The sequence below is a fragment of the Danio rerio genome, chromosome 11 (assembly GCF_049306965.1).
Source record: "Danio rerio strain Tuebingen ecotype United States chromosome 11, GRCz12tu, whole genome shotgun sequence".
NCBI lineage: Eukaryota > Metazoa > Chordata > Actinopteri > Cypriniformes > Danionidae > Danio > Danio rerio.
Window position 1 is genome coordinate 30,176,689 of NC_133186.1, and position 20,184 is coordinate 30,196,872.

The 20,184-nt window shown below is 39.1% G+C and overlaps 2 protein-coding genes across 5 annotated transcripts in view; both read right to left on the minus strand.

The window, feature by feature from the left end:
- The window catches only part of LOC110440101 (guanylin), a 56,243-nt gene extending 38,225 nt beyond the window's left edge, over positions 1-18,018 (minus strand). The window contains exons 1-2 of one of the 4 annotated variants that reach the window (XR_012387198.1): positions 17,808-18,018; positions 17,456-17,588 (exon numbers count right to left, since the gene is read on the minus strand). Coding sequence is in view for 1 of the 4 variants with exons in the window: in XM_073916817.1 (XP_073772918.1) it covers positions 17,456-17,465 (10 nt within the window). In the remaining 3 variants the exon portion in view is untranslated. Of the gene's footprint in view, positions 1-17,455; positions 17,620-17,807 lie in introns of those variants that run through there. The other 3 variants (XM_073916817.1, XR_012387196.1, XR_012387197.1) reach the window with 3 other exon arrangements.
- si:ch211-220m17.5 lies at positions 5,290-5,976 on the minus strand. The gene is given in 3 exon segments (NM_001311211.1): positions 5,290-5,348; positions 5,440-5,626; positions 5,905-5,976. Coding segments are annotated over 3 exon segments (318 nt in total).
- Positions 18,019-20,184: the final 2,166 nt, after the last annotated feature.

The following is a 20,184-nucleotide window of genomic DNA, read 5'->3' on the forward strand; positions in this document are numbered from 1 at the left end:
TCAGAAAGCTCTATCAGTCTTTTACTTGTGATGCCCTTGAAACTAACAATGAAGCAAACAAACCATCCTGCCATCATTATGGTAAATGGAGTGTTGTTGAGTCTTGAGCACTTTTTCCCAACATATGTTCATTATATAAGCATGTTACTAATGTGTGTATTTGCTGTAGAGTTTACTATTCAAATTATAAGGAAAAACATTCCAGCAAACAGGCATTAAGCATCACAGATGATTAAAGACATTAGTTTCCATCCATCCATTCATCTCTAGCCATCCATCCATCTATCCGTCCATCCGTCCGTCCATCCATCCATCCATCCATCCATCCATCCATCCATCCATCCATCCATCCATCCATCCATCCATCCATCCATCCATCCATCCATCTATCTATTTAAACTTATAAAATATTCCAATGTTTCTTCAGCACCAAATGTGGATATTCAAATTATTTCTGAAAATTTGTGCAACACTTTGTCATCAGTTTGTGCTTTGTCATCACACTCTTTAAATTTGAACAATACAACACAATACTCTAGAGCCTCTTCATATTAGGCGCCTAAACTCTGAAACAGCCTTCCTAGCTCAGTTCGGGATGAGGACACACTCTGTCAGTTTAAATACAGATTAAAGAAGCATCTCTTTTCAATAGCACATAAAACACAAATGCAGAACCCAGCAAATCCTAAAAAGGATTGTTATGCTGCTCTAATCCAGACAACTGGAGCTAGGAACACCTTGTACACCTTTAAACAGCATCTATGCTTATGTTACTCTGTCTATTTATCATCAGCCCGATCTGTATCATTCATTCATTCATTCATTCATTCATTCATTCATTCATTCATTCATTCATTCATTCATTCATTCATTCATTCATTCATTCATTCATTCATTCATCCAACCATCCAACTGGAGCCAGAAATACCTTCCAAAAAGACTGTAAAATTTTAAGGGCATCCATGCTCATGTTAGTCTGGCTGTTTATCCATTATAAAAAAAAATTCTACTCCTACTCCACTACCACACAATTTTCTTAGCACAAACAAACTACTGTGGATAACTAGCACTTCTTGTATGTATGGTCTCTTCTTGTTGAATCGCAGAATACCTTCTCAATTGTTAGTCTGCTAAATGACTGAATGACATAATCTTGGATAAGATACATGTCATTCATTCATTCATTCATTCATTCATTCATTCATTCATTCATTCATTCATTCATTCATTCATTCATTCATTCAGCACTAGAAACACATTCCATTAACAGTGGAATTAATCTATTAGATTAAATTAATCTATCTATCTATCTATCTATCTATCTATCTATCTATCTATCTATCTATCTATCTATCTATCTATCTATCTATCTATCTATCTATCTATCTATCTATCTATCTATCTATCTATCATCTAATTAATTTTACTCTGTAAACTACTAATGACATTTCCTCCAGATTTCTTCTTCATTTATTCCAGATCATTTTTAAATAACCTAACAAAAGGTTCCATGTTTTTAGACATGTTTATATTAAGTTTTGGACAACACATTTTACATCTGCGTATAACCAGGGTCTAAATTGCATTTTTTTCTTCTTTTGATTATATCTTATCTCTCCTATGGGCACCAAAACTAATATTAAAAGCCAATACCAATGGTAGCCCATCATAAAATAGGAGTAAACCAGCCCTAATTCTTATTCCTTTGAAGATTTCAATACTGTCACCTGAAATTCAAAAATAACTCTTTATTTAGGCCTGTCCATCTTGCAGAGACGTCTTCCCTAATGACCAAAACCATCAAAGCCAAAGAAATGGGCTCTCAGTTCTGTTGCTCACCATTTCACTAGAGCTTTCAAAAGAGGTAAATTGCAGTGCATCAGCAGCCCGCTTCTTTCTTCCCAATCCTGCGAGCTAACACAGAACCGCATGCATAAAGAACATTTCGCCAAATCAATTTTTACTCAGAGCTCTGGGTATCAAATCAAGGTGGATGTTTTTATCTATAAAAAATGTGCTGCGTATAGGTTTTCGGTTTTACTGCAAATAATGATAATTTTGTGTTATTCCTACACCATACACACATCCTTTTCAGACTCACCGAAACACTCAGACTTGATTGATGTTATGTCAGGTAGTAATGAAAAACTGGGATATTTAAATAAGCGAAGTAGTTTCCTGCAGACATCTAGCAGTAGATCCACTTTTAATGCTCCTGTCACTCGACGTTCAATGAATCTTTTATGAAAAACAGCCCACCAAACCTCATCAAGAACTCACGGAGTATGTTTCTTTCAAATCGACAGAACATAAACATGAGCTTGTCTCCTTCCCACGTCAATCAGAACACAGAGTGGCGAGAAACGATTGAGGAAGATTTGCACTCAGACATTCTGATTGTCTTCTGCCTTTCAATAAAGCATTTGAAAACTCTTCCTTCTTAAAATGCACTTTTAAACAGAAATGTTCTTTATTAGCATCAATGGTATCCTTGGAAACCTTTCATTTCACAAAGAAAAAGCATTCTTTATTAAACTGCTCTTATACACAATACTCTTAAAAAGGTTTTTAACACTCTTAAGGTTCTTGAATTGATAGTTTCATCAAGAACCTTTATCACAAAAAAGGCTCTTAATAGTGAAAAACAGTTGTTCTTCAGACTAAGGATGATATGGTTCTTTTAAAACCTGATTATAGAAAGGTTCTTGTATAGAATCACTCAAAAACATTTTGAATCAATTATGAAATCCCTGTAAAAATATTCATAATTGTTTTTACAGCTTTCCCTCAGTCGCTTTGGTACATTTTTCAGATCAGAACTTAAATTCTCAAAATGACCTGTTCAATCTTCACATCATTGCAACAACACTTTCAGTATGTTGGAAATGCATTTGTACATCCATGCAAATAATTATGTACAATTGTGTGATGTTTCCAACATAGGCTCATTCTGAAAACGCAGCCCTATATACATTTAGGAAGACTGCAAATTGAGTAGCCAGAGCTAAAAAAAAAAAAAAAAAAAAAAAAAAAGCTCCTGGGACGGTTTTCGATCTCTCCAGAAATGTATACAGGGGTACGTAATCAAAATGAGCCTGTGTTGGATGTTTCTTACATTATCAATTGCTTATGTCATGTTAATTAAGGTCAAGAATCTTGGTGTGACTCTGGAGTCAGATCTGAGTTTAAATAGTCATCTCAAAGCAGTTAGTAAATCAGCATACTATCATCTCAAAAACATAGCAAGAATCAGATGCTTTGTTTCCAGTGAAGACTTAGAGAAACTTGTTTATGCTTTTATCAGCAGCAGGGTGGATTACTGTAATAGACTCCTCACTGGCCTTCCCAAAAAGACAGTCAGACAGTTGCAGCTCATCCAGAACGCTGCAGCCAGAATTCTGACCAGAACCAGAAAATCAGAGCACATCACACCTGTCCTCAGGTCTCTACACTGGCTCCCAGTTACATTCAGAATAGAGTTTAAAGTATTATTACTTGTCTATAAATCACTAAATGGCCTAGGACCTCAATACATTACAGATATGCTCACTAAATACAAACCCAACAGATCACTCAGATCTTTAGGATCATATAAACTAGAAGTTCCAAGAGTTCAGTCAAAGCAGGGTGAATCGGCTTTTAGCCACTATGCCCCCCGCTGCTGGAATCAGCTTCCAGAAATGATCAGATGTGCTCCAACATTAGGCACATTCAAATCAAGACTGAAAACACATCTGTTTATCAGTGCCTTTTACTGAATGAGCACTGTGCTGCGTCTAACAGATTGCACTATTATGTTTTTCTCTTCTTCTTCATTCTTTTATTATCACATTTTACCCGTTTTTTTTACTCATTATTATTTGTTTTTATTTTTATTTTACTTGTTTCTTTTATTCTTGTTTATGTAAAGCACTTTGAATTGCCACTGTGTATGAAATGTGCTATATAAATAAACTTGCCTTGCCTTGCCTTGATCAAAATGTATTACTTTAGTCTCTGTTGAATAGTCTCACCCCCCACAACATTTATTCAAATCTTCATGGCATGTATGCAAAATGGCTGAACAAAATAAGTAATAATATTTTCTCATAAAGCATTTTTTTATACATTTCTGTTATAATTTTTTTTTTCTAAATCTGTCTAAATCCAACTCCCGAACAAGCGAGCGAGCATGCTAATGTATGTGTTTGAATGAGACAGCTGCTGCGTTTAGCTTGTTTGTTGCTGTGTGTGTGTGCGTGTGCGCGCGAATGAGAGGTGTGTGTGTGCGTACATGAATGAGAGAGCTTTGTGCTGTCTGCGTGTGTGTGTGTGTTTATACAGACAGCTTGTTATAGGCTGTCTGGACTCCATATAGCTGGGTGGTTTTCGGTTTTGTTCTCCCCCCACTCGTTAGCGGGAACGGGAGCGGCGGGTAGAAAACGGGACTGGTCGGGCAGCAGGACAACAAATACTGAATATCAGCGGGAGCGGTCCGGTTCGGGCTAAAACCTGGCGGGAACGGGATTCAAAATTTTGTCCCGCGCAGATCTCTAATGCAGATGCCTTTTCCACAATGACATGATCTGTCAACAAATTACAGTGCAAACAGCAAACACAAATTCACATAGTTTACTTCAGAACTCCCCTGCAGAGTACACTGTTGACAACATGACTAAGTAATTTGATTTGGTCTTCTCCCCACACAATGACACAAGGACTTGTCATTCTGACGCCACAAACTTGTTCATTGACACAGAAATGTAGTTTTGAGAGATGAAGTTAATATTTTGAGCAAGATACTGGCTTTTGCAGGTAATCCATGATGTTTTGTTATTTGTATGCGTAACAGTTTTGCAAATTCTAATTTGGGAAATCTACCAAAGCAACTGAGAAAAACTGTAAAGGTGTGAATTTTCTTCAAACTGACTGTAAAGTCTTCTCTGTAACATCAATCATACTCTTCCAACAATATAAATAACACACACAATGCAAAAGAGATCAGATTTGATGCATTTTATTGAACACTGAGGCATCACCACACACACACAGGAGTACACAACCCAGAGAAATAGAAAAATAAAAAGACACTTTTTTAAATAAATGAAATATGTGCTGTAACAAAAAAACATGGGAAAGGAAAAGAGGGGAAGGATGTTAAAGTAACAGTTCATCAACCGTCTGCTGCCATTTTTAGATTGCCTTTCAGGCAATATTCAAATGTTCATATGGTCAACTCTGTGAACTTATGGCAATGATTGAAAATATGCAGATTTCCTTTAATGAAGGCGAGGGGGAGGACGGGAGGAATTAGCAGCCGGTGCAAGCCGCGAAAGCACATATTTCACAGACGTCCACAGGCACAGATGCTGAAACAGATGAAAACATATCTCCAGTTAGATTGGCATTTGCGTTCATCAAGCAATGAAATATACATTCATTAAGGAGTTTAGAAGTTACCTAGCCTAGCAAAGGACATTGTAGCTCCTCTCTGCATGCACAAAGGAACAAACTCTTGTGGCAGGCTTGGATTGGAACACACAGAATAGTAGCTCGTCTTGGCCAGCCGAGGGTTTTGTGTCTTCGGTTGCTCAGCCAGCTGCTGGAGAATTCTCACCGACTCCAATGTAAAGGAAAAATCACCTTCCTGTTGAAATAAATGGATGAGTTCAATTTTCAATGCCAAGTGCATTAGAACTGACCTCTATAGTTAAATATAATGACATTTAGACATTATGAACGATTCTGTATAATTACTCAAAGAAGTATTCATTAAAAGCATGAGTACACACAATTCAAAACGAGGTCAGTTGGCAATTGAAGGAAAGAGATTGCGTCCATAAATCATTTGTAAATGTGTAAAAGTAGTAATAAGTTTTTAATAACAGTAAAGCAGCAATGAAACAAATTTAAAATTAAGCTCACCTTAACTTCCACAGCATCACACACCAGGCAAAGAGCCACGACGAGGAAAGTGACGGACAGAACGGTCTTCATGTTGGCTGGTTCTTCTCAAAAAGCCTTTAGCTGTAGTATCTTTGTCAGTTGCTCGACAACAATCTCTGCTCTTCGCCTCTTTCTGTCGCTCTTATAAAGGACAGACTTCAGGCTGACGACCTATCAGAAGCTGTCATTGTTTCAATGCTGTTAATGAATAAAGGGGATAAATTTTATGATGTCGTAAAAGAGAATTCATAAATCCTGCGTGACCTCATCTGCAGTTGAGACATGCACTTTTATGGATCTTTTAGTTAGGTTTGCCTAGTGGCCTGTTCTTCATTCTCTAGTTAAGGGTTAATTAATAACCACAAAACTGGCGAACAATAGTGCCTTTGTGTTGGCAGCCAGCTTAAATTCAATGAGTATGCCAAATATCAAAACAAAGCTACACCTTACTTTGTGGTATTATGTCAGTTTTTCCTGATCACAATCAATGGAAAACATTTAGTCATTGATGGTTGTTGTTTTACAGATAATAATGTAACAGTCATTATGCATAAGAAAGTTGTATTGCAGAAGTAAATAGACTTTCTCTGGGTTCCATTTAAGTAACCTTATTAATACTTAGGGCACATTTAATGGGTCTTGATCCCCCGCAAAATTTTTTGAAACTGAATAAATTGAAGCAATTATAGATGAAGAATCCTTTCTTTTCCTTTCGTGTTTCTAACAATTTCATTGCATAAAAGCTTAGTTGTGGTGTAGCTTGTTTAGATAAAATTAAATGTTTATCTCTCTCTCTCTCACACACACACACACACACAAAATACACATAAACAATCCTTTCAGGGCTTTTTTTCTGAAAGAATATTTGATAAACACATTTCTTTAAAGAAAAATTTTTTTTTTGGGATCATTATGTAAAAAAACTAATAGGATGTTTGCGTACAATACTTACAGTGATAAACATCAATCCAATATAGTGTATTTAAGGTGCAGAATTATCTATCTGTTGCCATCATGGTTAAGTTCTGTTCTGTAGCTTTATTATTAAAAACAAAGGTTCCAAAATTGGGCTTTTTGAAGTGATTCTTCTGATGAACCATGTTTTAGATCCATTAAGAATATCTTCCTTCTTAAAACAACAATAGAATCTGTTGTGAAATATGCTGTTTTTTATATTAAATGTTCTTCATAAAGCCATTGTGACTACATAACATATTTTCCCCCAAAGAGCCCTTTAGTAAAGAGTTCTTTAAGAACCATGGTCTTAGTGTGAAGAACATTTTAAAAGATTGCTTTTCCACAGTGAAGAACTATTGTAGTTCTTTGTCAAAACAGATGCCAAAAAAGAACCTATTTTTTTAAGAGGGCATTGCCCACTGAACGTATAAACTTAAGATTATTTGCTTTAGCTGAAAAACATCTTAAAATACTGAAAAAAGTGTTGCATGCAGAACTGTTGCAAACAATTTATTTGTGTTGAATTTAAACAAACAGATTAAATTTAATAATGTTCAACTTAATTTGCTTGTTTAAATTCAGCCCAAATAAATTGTTTACAACCACTTAACATACAAAAATTGAGTAAATCCAAAAAATCATCTTTGAATATTTTTTTTTCAGTGTGAATACCTGTCTAAAAAATCTCTAATAAAGGTTGATTAAAAAATCTTGATGTCTCGATCTTTATCTATTTTGAATGTGATTTAAAAACAATACACTGAAAAAAATTGTCTGCAAAATTGTTGCAATTAATTCATGTGTATTAAATTTAAACAAAGAAATTAAATTTAGTAATGCTCAACTTAATTAGTTTGTTTAAATTCAGCCCAAATAAATTATTACCAGTTGGCATTTCTGTGTGGTTTTGGATGTTCTCCTTGTGTTGGCATGGGTTTCCTCCGGGTGCTCCGGTTTCCCCCAAAGACATGCGGTATAGGTGAATTGGGTAAGCTAAATTGTCCATAGTGTGTGTGTGTGTGAATGAGTGTGTTTAGGTGTTTTCCAGTGATGGGTTGTAGCTGGAAGGACATCCGCTGTGTAAAACATACAGCATGCTAAATAAGTTGGCAGTACATTCCACTGTGGCAACCCTTGATTAATAAAGGGACTCAGCTGAAAAGAAAATTAATGAATGAATAAATTGTAAACAACCACTTAACATCAAAATAGTAAACTCAAGTAATTATCTTTGAAAAAATTCTTTTCAGTGTTGTCATGGTCCGGTGAGGGGAAAAGGAGCGAGGACTCAAGTGCAAAGAAACAATGGGTATTTATTAATAATAAAATAAAAATAAAAAAGCAAAACAAAACTACCCCGAGGGGGAAAACATTAACAAAACACACAAACTTGGCTCAACAAGAACAAGGCAAGACTGGATCAGGAACACGGGGAGTGTAGACAACGAACTGGCAAAGGACTGAAAACATGAGGGGGATTATAAAGCAAAAAAGTAAATTGACACACAGGTGAACACAATTAACTAATAATAGGTTGACAAGGAGGGTGGGACTAGACAATAGACGGGAGAGCGCATGACACAGAGAGACAATACAAGCCATGCGCTCACATAGCACAACACTGAAGCACACGACAAAAGCACGTGACCACAATGTAAACACCGAGCCACGTGCTTTGACAAAAGACGCAAGACACGAGCACACGATGAATGAAAACTCACCATGCGCTCACATATGCAGCATGCATGCTTCATCCCAGCGCCGACCAAAACCGAAACCAACAAGACTGAGACGCTGGGAATGAAACACCATGCTGCTGACAGACGAAAACACAAACACGAGTACAAGAGCGCACGCGTCTGAGGGACGCAGAGCGCGCACGCGGCCGCGTCAAGCAGGAGCGCGCACACTCTGCGTACACCCACGACGGCGCGCGCGCACACAGACACAGAAACAGGACCAGACACGAGTAGTGTCAGAGATCTGCCACCAAAACAAGAATTTACAAGATCAGAGTGGCAGAACCCTGACACTACCCCCCCCCAAAAGGGACGCCACCTGGCGTCCCTAAAGGGAACATCGAACAAGGTACAAGACAGACAAGAAACACCACAAGACAACAAAACAGGCAACATCAACAGACACAAGACAGGGAGGTGAACAGGCAAGACGACATGAAGGGAGGGAGGGAGGGAAGCCAAGCCAGACCCAACAAGACAAACAAGGGAGGGATGGGAGGGCAAGACCAGGGAGGATCAGGAGGGACAGTCCAGGGTGGATTCAGTGGGTCGGGGGCCCCGGCAGGGAGCCAGGGTGGAGCCGGAGGGTCCGTCCAGGGTGCAGGGAGGGAACACCAGGGAGGAGCAGGAGGGACGACCCAGGGAGAGTCTATCAGGGGAGACAAGGCAGGAGGTCGGTGGGGAGCCGGCTGGGCTGGAGGCCTGTGGGGAGCCGGCTGGGCTGGAGACCAGAGGGGAGCCGGCAGGGCAGGAGACCAGAGGGGAGCCGGCAGGGCAGGAGACCAGAGGGGAGCCGGCAGGGCAGGAGACCAGAGGGGAGCCGGCAGGGCAGGAGACCAGAGGGGAGCCGGCAGGGCAAGGCGCCGGGCTGGGACCGGCAGGACGAGACGTCTGGATGGGGCCGGCAGGGCAGGGCGCCGAGCTGGGGCTAGCTGGGCGAGACGTCTGGGTGGCGCCGGCAGGGCGAGACGTCTGGGTGGCGCCGGCAGGGCGAGACGTCTGGGTGGCGCCGGCAGGGCGAGACGTCTGGGTGGCGCCGGCAGGGCGAGACGTCTGGGTGGCGCCGGCAGGGCGAGACGTCTGGGTGGCGCCGGCAGGGCGAGACGTCTGGGTGGCGCCGGCAGGGCGAGCCGGGCTGGGGCCGGCTGGGCAAGGCGTCTGGGTGGCGTCGGCAGGGCAAGGAGCCGGGCTGAAGCCGGCAGGGCAAGACGTCTGGATGGCGCCGGCAGGGCAAGGAGCCTGACTGGGACCGGCACTGAGCTGCGCTCTGGGGCTGGAGCCGACACTGGAGGGCGCTCTGGGGCTGGAGCCGACACTGGAGGGCGCTCTGGGGCTGGAGCCGACACTGGAGGGCGCTCTGGGGCTGGAGCCGACACTGGAGGGCGCTCTGGGGCTGGAGCCGACACTGGAGGGCGCTCTGGGGCTGGAGCCGACACTGGAGGGCGCTCTGGGGCTGGAGCCGACACTGGAGGGCGCTCTGGGGCTGGAGCCGACACTGGAGGGCGCTCTGGGGCTGGAGCCGACACTGGAGGGCGCTCAGGGGCTGGAGCCGACACTGGAGGGCGCTCAGGGGCTGGAGCCGACACTGGAGGGCGCTCAGGGGCTGGAGCCGACACTGGAGGGCGCTCAGGGGCTGGAGCCGACACTGGAGGGCGCTCAGGGGCTGGAGCCGACACTGGAGGGCGCTCAGGGGCTGGAGCCGACACTGGAGGGCGCTCAGGGGCTGGAGCCGACACTGGAGGGCGCTCAGGGGCTGGAGCCGACACTGGAGGGCGCTCAGGGGCTGGAGCCGACACTGGAGGGCGCTCAGGGGCTGGAGCCGACACTGGAGGGCGCTCAGGGGCTGGAGCCGACACTGGAGGGCGCTCAGGGGCTGGAGCCGACACTGGAGGGCGCTCAGGGGCTGGAGCCGACACTGGAGGGCGCTCAGGGGCTGGAGCCGACACTGGAGGGCGCTCAGGGGCTGGAGCCGACACTGGAGGGCGCTCAGGGGCTGGAGCCGACACTGGAGGGCGCTCAGGGGCTGGAGCCGACACTGGAGGGCGCTCAGGGGCTGGAGCCGACACTGGAGGGCGCTCAGGGGCTGGAGCCGACACTGGAGGGCGCTCAGGGGCTGGAGCCGACACTGGAGGGCGCTCAGGGGCTGGAGCCGACACTGGAGGGCGCTCAGGGGCTGGAGCCGACACTGGAGGGCGCTCAGGGGCTGGAGCCGACACTGGAGGGCGCTCAGGGGCTGGAGCCAGTATGGTGGAGGAGCCTTTTCTCCTCCTACGCTTCCTTATTTTTGGTGGCGGGAAGCTGGCCACCTCTTCAGACACTGCTGGGCACTCCACTACCTCTGAAAGTGTTGCAGTGTCTGTTTCGGGCACCTCGAGGGATGTTGCTGCCGCCAGGGTGGTTGCTGGATGGGCTGCAGTGAGTTCAGTCACCTCTAGATGGGTGACAGGTGAGGAGGGCCCGTTCTTCCTCCTCCGTCTCCGTTGGTGGGTCATCGGAGGACTGGGGATTTGGCAGTCTGTGAGCGGGATTGGCGGTGGGCCAAGGGGAGGCAGGCCACCGTCTCCCTGGCTGTGGTACAAATAGCTCACAAACTGCCAGAATGACAGTATCCCCAGCATCCCCATCTCCCAGGCCTGAAGGGGGCTGTTGAGTCCAGCATTGAAAGCCTCCTTCAGTGCTGTGGTGGTAAACTCAAGCCCCTCTGCTGCGTAGACAAACTGGTAGGCAAACTCCTTGACTGAAGATTCCCCTTGATGAAGACCAAAGAGTTTGCCCAAACGTTCCTTCTGCTGGCATGCAGAGGGACGTGAACTGGGAGATGGGAAAAGGAAGATACCCATATTTCTGCTGAGTCCTCTGTTATGGCCAGTTCGTACTGTCATGGTCCGGTGAGGGGAAAAGGAGCGAGGACTCAAGTGCAAAGAAACAATGGGTATTTATTAATAATAAAATAAAAATAAAAAGCAAAACAAAACTACCCCGAGGGGGAAAACATTAACAAAACACACAAACTTGGCTCAACAAGAACAAGGCAAGACTGGATCAGGAACACGGGGAGTGTAGACAACGAACTGGCAAAGGACTGAAAACATGAGGGGGATTATAAAGCAAAAAAGTAAATTGACACACAGGTGAACACAATTAACTAATAATAGGTTGACAAGGAGGGTGGGACTAGACAATAGACGGGAGAGCGCATGACACAGAGAGACAATACAAGCCATGCGCTCACATAGCACAACACTGAAGCACACGACAAAAGCACGTGACCACAATGTAAACACCGAGCCACGTGCTTTGACAAAAGACGCAAGACACGAGCACACGATGAATGAAAACTCACCATGCGCTCACATATGCAGCATGCATGCTTCATCCCAGCGCCGACCAAAACCGAAACCAACAAGACTGAGACGCTGGGAATGAAACACCATGCTGCTGACAGACGAAAACACAAACACGAGTACAAGAGCGCACGCGTCTGAGGGACGCAGAGCGCGCACGCGGCCGCGTCAAGCAGGAGCGCGCACACTCTGCGTACACCCACGACGGCGCGCGCGCACACAGACACAGAAACAGGACCAGACACGAGTAGTGTCAGAGATCTGCCACCAAAACAAGAATTTACAAGATCAGAGTGGCAGAACCCTGACAAGTGTATTAATAAGCTTTAATATATGAACCCATTTTTCTTATAGGGAAATAACATTATAAAACAACCCAGTTATCAGCCAATAATGTTCAATATAACCCAATTATTGGCCAATAATGTTCAGAGATTAGATGTAGGTTTTTTATACATGAAGTATTACTATTATTCTGCAAAACATTAATTTGATCAAGCATTTTGTCAAAAATAGCAAGTAATGTTAGAATGAAGAAATCAGCGTATTTCTGAAGAATCACTGAAGTAATAGCAACTGAACAGCTCTGAACATTTTACAAATAGAATTTACCCTAAAACAGCTATTTTTTATTGTTTATTATGTGTATACTGTATTTTTTATACAGTCTGATGCAAAAATATTGTACATCTGCACAAGTTTGGCATAAGGTTTTCAATAGCCCTTTGTGCAAAAAAAAAAGTAAGAAAAGTAAAAATAAAACAGACCCAGAACATACCCTTGTTGCACATCCACAAGATAATTTCATACTTATCGCAATTATGTAATAAAAATCAACATGTATTCAGGTCAAAAGACGGAGGACCAAAAGAGCAGTATATGAAAGTTCATATTAAACCAATAATCATAATTAACAGTTATTTATTTAGATGCGTCTAATGTATGAAGACACTTTGTCCAGTTGCTTGTGTTCATATAATAAACTATTTGATGTACAAACTGATGTCTAGTCTGGTCCTGATAACCCCTTTAATCATTAATTAGAACGTATCTTCTTCAAAGCTTCGTTAGGATTAATTAATTATAATGAAAAATATTTAGTTCAGCACAAAATGAAAGACAAATATGTACATAAGAAATTAGTTTTTACATAATTGGTGTATAATTATAAATATCAGCAGGTATTTTTTTTTTAGAAAGGCTTAGATCTGAGATGGTAATGTCGCCCACACTTGATGACGTAGCCTAATTTCATTTCACCACTGCGACTCCTTATCGACCAAGCCTCTTCCTTTGTCATTATACGTGATGGTTTGCACTGCAGACACACTCAAAGGTGAACACAAACACTTCAGCTTGCTTTATACACAACACACGTATCACATGCTTATCATGACGACGGGCATGAAGAGGCCGAACCAGCGCTGTGTTTGTTCAGGGGAAGCTTCCCATGCTTCACTTTGATATCGCTTATCATGGGGCTCCGAGACAATGATCATTTCGATTGGTGTTTACTTAATTTTTTCTAAATTCTCCTCCCTGCGAAGGCGCGTTCTGTTTTAAAACTGCTTTATGGTTTAATGGCCCTAATTACAGCGGAACTGCTTTGACCTTTGCATCAGATGCACCAAGAGCTGTGAGAAAGAAATCAGGACAGTGGAAATTTAAATGTGCTCAAAAATATATAGATAGTCACCAATGTTAGTACTTATAGACGGTATGATGTTTCCCCCTTTTTTCTTCTTTTTTCCCCTTTCCTTGATCTACCTATTGATTTATTTAATTATTTTCTTATTTTTAAGGATTTAAAATTAATTTCTATAACCCATTGCACATTTTTTTATTAAACTTGCCTTATGTTGATTATGTCTGTAAAAGCACATTGTACGTTCATTTTGATAACTTTAAATAAACATGTTATAAAAAAAAAAAAGAAATATGTAGATCAAATGTATAAAGATGTTATTTTGGTGTCTGCGTTAAATTAATTTTAGAAAAATTTATTAGATTTTATTTTTATTTTTTAATATGTGTAAAACAAATCATATTGCACAAGCATAAACAGACATTTAAAAATGTATTTTAAAACCAGTTTTATTTAGATTTACAAATAATATGTTATTGTAATTTAATGTTTCATCATTTAATTCATTTATTCATTTTATTTTCAGCTTAGTCCCTATTTTAATCTGGGGTCGCCACAGCAGAAAGAACCACCAACTTATTCAGTCTATATTTTATGCCGTGGATGCCCTTCCAGCTGCAACCCATCACTGGGAATCATTTATACACACTTATTCCCATACATACACTACGGACAATTTTAGTTTACCCAATTCAACTCTACCACATGTCTTTGGACTTATGGGGGAAACCGGAGCACCCGGAGGAAACCCATGCAAACTCCAAATGTTAACTAACCCAGCTGAGGCTCGAACTAACGAACTTCTTGCTGTGAGACGACGGCGCTACCCACTGTGCCACCGTGTTGCCTCAGAGTTTAATCATACAGCAAAAAAATATGAGATCAATGTGCTTATTCTAATGTATGCAAAATAAAAAGTATAAAACATTAAGTGTATAATATCACTTTTTATATGTATTATATTTATTTATTATGTACAGTTGAAATCAGAATTATTAGCCCCCCTTAGATTTTTTCTTCTTTTTTAAATATTTCCCAAATAATGTTTAACAGAGCAAGGAAACTTACACAGTATGTCTGATATTTTTTCTTCTGTAGAAAGTCTTATTTGTTTTATTTCAACTAGAATAAAAGCAGTTTTTAATTTTTTAAACCATTTAGAGACAAACTTATTAGCCCCTTTAAGCTATATATAGTTAGTCTACAGAACAAACCATCATTATACAATAACTTGCCTAAATACCCTAACCTGCCTAGTTAACTTAATTAACCCAGTTAAGCCTTTAAATGTCACTTTAAGCTGTATAGAAGTGTCTAGAAAAATATCTAGTCAAATATTATTTACTGTCATCATGGCAAAGATAAAATAAATTTATCATAAGAGATGAGTATTACTATTATGTTTATTACTATCAAACTATTATGTTTAGAAATGTGCTGAAAAAATCTTTTCTCCGTTAAACAGAAATTGGAGGAAAAAATAAACAGGGGGGCTAATAATTCAGGGGGGCTTATAATTCTTCAATTGTATATGTAACAGGCTGTTCTCCCCGTGTTTGCGTGGGTTTCTCCAGGTGCTCCGGTTTCACTCACAGTCCAAAGACATGCGCTATAGGTGAATTGGGTAGACTAAATTGTCTGTAGTGTATGTGTGTGAATGAAAGTGTATGGATGTTTCCCAGTGATGGTTTGCAGCTGGAAGGGCATCCACTGCGTAAAACATATGCTGGATAAGTTGGTGGTTCATTCCGCTGTGGCGACCCCAGATTAATAAAGAGACCAAGCTAAAGGAAAATGAAAACATTTTTATGTAATTTAATGTTTAATCATTCAGTGTTTCATTCATCATTCTGCAAAAATTTATGAGAAACAATGGGTCTAGTCTTGTATTCATTATGTATGCAAAATATGTGTTCATTATGTATGCAAAATAAAAAGTATAAAAGAATAAGTGTATAATATCACTTTTTATTAGTGCTGGGCAAAGATTAATTGTGATTAAATGCATCCAAAATAAAAAAAAGTTTTGACATAAGATATATTTGTATATTATATATATTTATTATGTAAATGTAACATGAACACATTTTTAAAACAAAACTATACAAAACTTTTGTGCATATATATATATATAAAGTCCAAGTCTAATAAAGTCTAGATCATTTTGTCAAATATATGGATGTGTGTATTTATATATACATAATACATATACACAGTAGACGCCCAGCACTACTTTTTATTAAACTGTATAAAACCTGTAGGTCTGTGGAAAGTATAAAGACTTAATATTTTGGGGCGGCACAGCATCCTTATAAATATTCTTTAAATTTTTTAATTTTGTCTTTTTGAATATGATGAGTTTTTTGTAAATATTTTTATATGTGTGCCTTCTATCGCAGTAAAAAGTATGATAGTCTTTTTTTATTTGTTCTTTTTTCTTTGAAATATATAACATATAACGTAACGTATATATATATATATATATATATATATATATATATATATATATATATATATATATATATATATATATACATACATACATACATACATATATATATATATATATATATATATATATATATATATATATATATATATATATATATATATATATATTAGCCCCCTTTTGATTTTTATTTTCTTTTTTAAATATTTCCCAAATGATGTTTAACAGAGAAATTAAATATTCACAGTATGTCTGATAATATTTTTTTCTTCTGGAGAAAGTCTTGTTTTATTTCAGCTAGAATAAAAGCAGTTATTAATTTTTTAAAAAACATTTTGTCACAAAATTATTAGCTCCTTTAAGCTCTTTTGTTTTTCAATAATCTACAGAACAAACCACTGTTATACAATAACTTGCCTAATTACCCTAACCTGCCTAGTTAACCTAATTAACTTAGTTAAGCATTTAAATGTCACTTTGCGCTTTATAGAAGTGTCTTAAAAAATATCAAGTAAAATATTATTTACTGTCATCATGACAAAGAGAAAATAAATCAGTTATTAGAAATATGTTTTTAAAACTATTATGATTAGAAATGTGTCGGAACAATCTTCCCTCCATTAAACAGAAATTGGTGAAAAAAAGTAAACAGGGGCACTAATAATTCAGGGGGGCTAATAATTCTGACTTCAACTGTATACACACACACACACACACACACACACACACACACACACACACACACACGTTCTAATGTATGTCTTTGAGTGAATGTCTAATACATTCCCCCCCAAAAAGCAAACAGAAAATAATAAGCTTGGATTATTACAGAAACAGAGAAGAACAAACAGTTATAAGATAATTACAATAACACATACAAAATCCATTACTAATGTATTGCCCTAATGCCTTACATGAATATTTGTCTTTTATTCACTTTATCCAAAAAGTGAAGAGGGGAGCAATGGGTTTAAGAAATGACATTTACATCATCGGTCAAATGAAAGCTTTCATTTATAAGAGCACATCATTTGTACCTAAATCAAACATAATGGACTGAAAACTAGGTTTTAAAAGGCACCACTTACAAGGAGAACATCTTACATTTTAGTTTTATTTCCTTGTGGTGCTCATGGAAGCTTTTTTATTCAAGCATCATCTATTGCAACTCTGAACATTTTGATGAATGTTACACAAGCCTGGTGATACATTTTATAGTAGATGACGCAGACAGAAGGGAAGAGCATGTCAAATGGCAGAAGATTTACAATGATTTTTTTAGTGAAGTAAAACTTCTCTAATTTTTCTAACAAATGGGATACCTCTTGGAAAACGGAAGGCCAAATGAAGGCCATAAACCAGCCCCTATAAATCCATATGATTTAATCTTTCTCACCTCTCTCCATGATACTACTTCAGGTCAGTCTATACGGAGCAATTCTTGTGGCAAATGTGCCAAGTGGCCTTCGTTTGGGACAATGGTAACATCAGGGGAACATCAAGTACATTAGCTTGGGAACAAATTCCACCTTTGATAAACAACCAAAACAAAGTCATAGTACAGAATATAGTTACAGAGGTGTACAAAAATAAACTTGGTTTAATGATACACTTACACTGAACATTTTTTGTGTGTACACTTATGTAGGCTACTGAACCAACGCAGTGTTGTTTGAACCAACACATATTTTAAACCTAAATTCCAGTTTTACACATTTTCATTTTAAAGGGGTCATATGATAGCTTACCATTTCTGGCAATATGCTAAATAAATCCCTGGTGTCCCACATAATGGACAAGCCTTGGACATTCATTCTTTTTTTTTAGTCTTAGATGTGTCATCACAAAATACAGTTGCAGTTCAGGCTGTATTTTACTCAAATCATGTAACTAACCTAAAGCAAAGCACAGGCTAGATGTGAAGCTACAAACGATTGCAACAAAGACAAGTTAGGGAGTGTCTTACTTTAACCGTGACTAAAAATGTATACAACGAAAAATGCTTCTTTAAAATTGAAGTTATTATGCTGTGAAATAATTTAGACAACTTATTATTTCAATATGAATTATACTGTTGGTATAAATACATGAAATAAACTCAAAGCTATCGTGGAGCTTAAATGAAATTTTAACAGTGTGGTGGTTTACACTTTTGAGACACTCCCCAACTTTGCTCACCGTTTCAAGTTTTTCATCTTTTTAAGCACAATATAACACATCCAATAAGTATGTACATACCTCTAGTATGTAAAATGTAATATTATACAAATATGTGTAGCTAAAAAACATACCTAATTGAGTTAAATGTTCACCCAAAAATACTATTTTGTCATAATTTACTCAACCTCCACTTCTTTCCAAACATGTCTGAGTTGAACACAACTATGGCATACCTGCCAACAGTCCTGTTTTTCCTGGAAGTCTCCTGTATTTCAGCCCCATCTCCTGTTTTGTTATTTCTCCTGGAAAATTCCCGTAATTTTACCCCTCTCAATTTATTGTATCATCCCCTATTAATTTATTGTATTTTTTTATATTTGTATTGCATTTCAGTTGAGTAAAGTACAAAACAGTCCAAGTAATTAGGTATTAAGTATAAATTAAGTGTGTTAAAGAGGTGCAATTAATCATGTACTTTGCCCCTAATCTTTTATTGTCATGATATCTAATGGGTCCAAATGTAGATAACAGCAATGGACTGTAAAAGCAGGACAGCAAAGAGAGAGTAAATAAATAAATAAATAAAATCCCTCAAATAGATGCTGTGAAAAATACTAAGTAGCCTACTTCATTTGCTCTTTCAAAAAAAAAAAAAAAGCGGTATTGTTTTTTTCCAGCAGGGCTTTTTGGATCACACATGCAGTACTGAGGAAAGCAAATTATTTTAGAACATAAAAATACAAAAAAAAAAACTACCCAGCAAGCATTGTTCAAAGCGGAGAGTGTTACTGTTTTCTGTGGAAGAAATTAAGCAAATGATGGCTGAATAAATGTTTTGTGTGAACTATCCCTTTACAAAAACATCCACGTGTTAGGAGAACTTCACTTCATCATATTGCCGTTTTACCCTTTCTATCCAATTTATTTGTCTTACAGTCAGATAATCAAATCACCCCAGTCACAGATCTTGTGAAATCTGCTATCAGGCACAGGGAGCGGATACAACATGCCCACGATGGTGACTCAACAACACGGGCCAGTAATTCAGCTCGTCATCGTGATCTTTGCACCCTAAAAGGAAACATGGAACTTCAATTAATGTACGAGTCTGATTGATAAGGAAGTCAAAGCTACCTGGAAACTGAAGCTGCACATGTCAGGAAAGAATGAGGATATTTTTAGACTGTTTTATATTCATGCCTAACTTGAAGTTATGTAATTGACTTTCGATATCCAGATTATTTAATTCATAATTTAATGTATATGGAACAATAGAGATAAAAGCATCACATTTTAATACATGAAATAAATATATTTTAGGCGCAGTGGGTAGCGCTGTCGCCTACAGCAAGACATTGCATTTTGGTTACTTTCCAACGCAACCTAAAAACAAATAAATATCAATGACTAATGATGCTACCAGGATTAGAAATCAAATGATGCTATACAACTTGACCTTATGTGGACGTCATAACTATGACCTCTATCAAATGTTGGATTTTGGTTGCCATACCTGACGAATAAATGTCAGTGTTTGACATCAATATGATGTTGGTTTAAGATGTTGGCTCAACGTTGGATTTTGGTCACTTTCCAACACAAACTAAAATCAACCAAATATCAATGTCATTTCACATCATTATTGGACATGAAAACATTGTCCTTAGACAATGAAGGGGGGTCACCTAGTGATTATAAAAAATCTATTTATTTTTATTAAACCATAAGAATTACCTTATTTTATCCATAGCCTACTATTTTTTTTATATATTTACTATACTGTATATAGTTACCATAGTAGCTTGTAGTTACTAGTTCTATTGGATTGCTACCCCTGAACTACATTATATTAAAGGCAAACCAATAGCGCCAGATGCAGCAGATTGATTTTATAAGACCAGGTTAAACTTTCTGGCACATTTACAGCATACATTAAAAAAATTAAACAAAGAATAGACTTGGGTC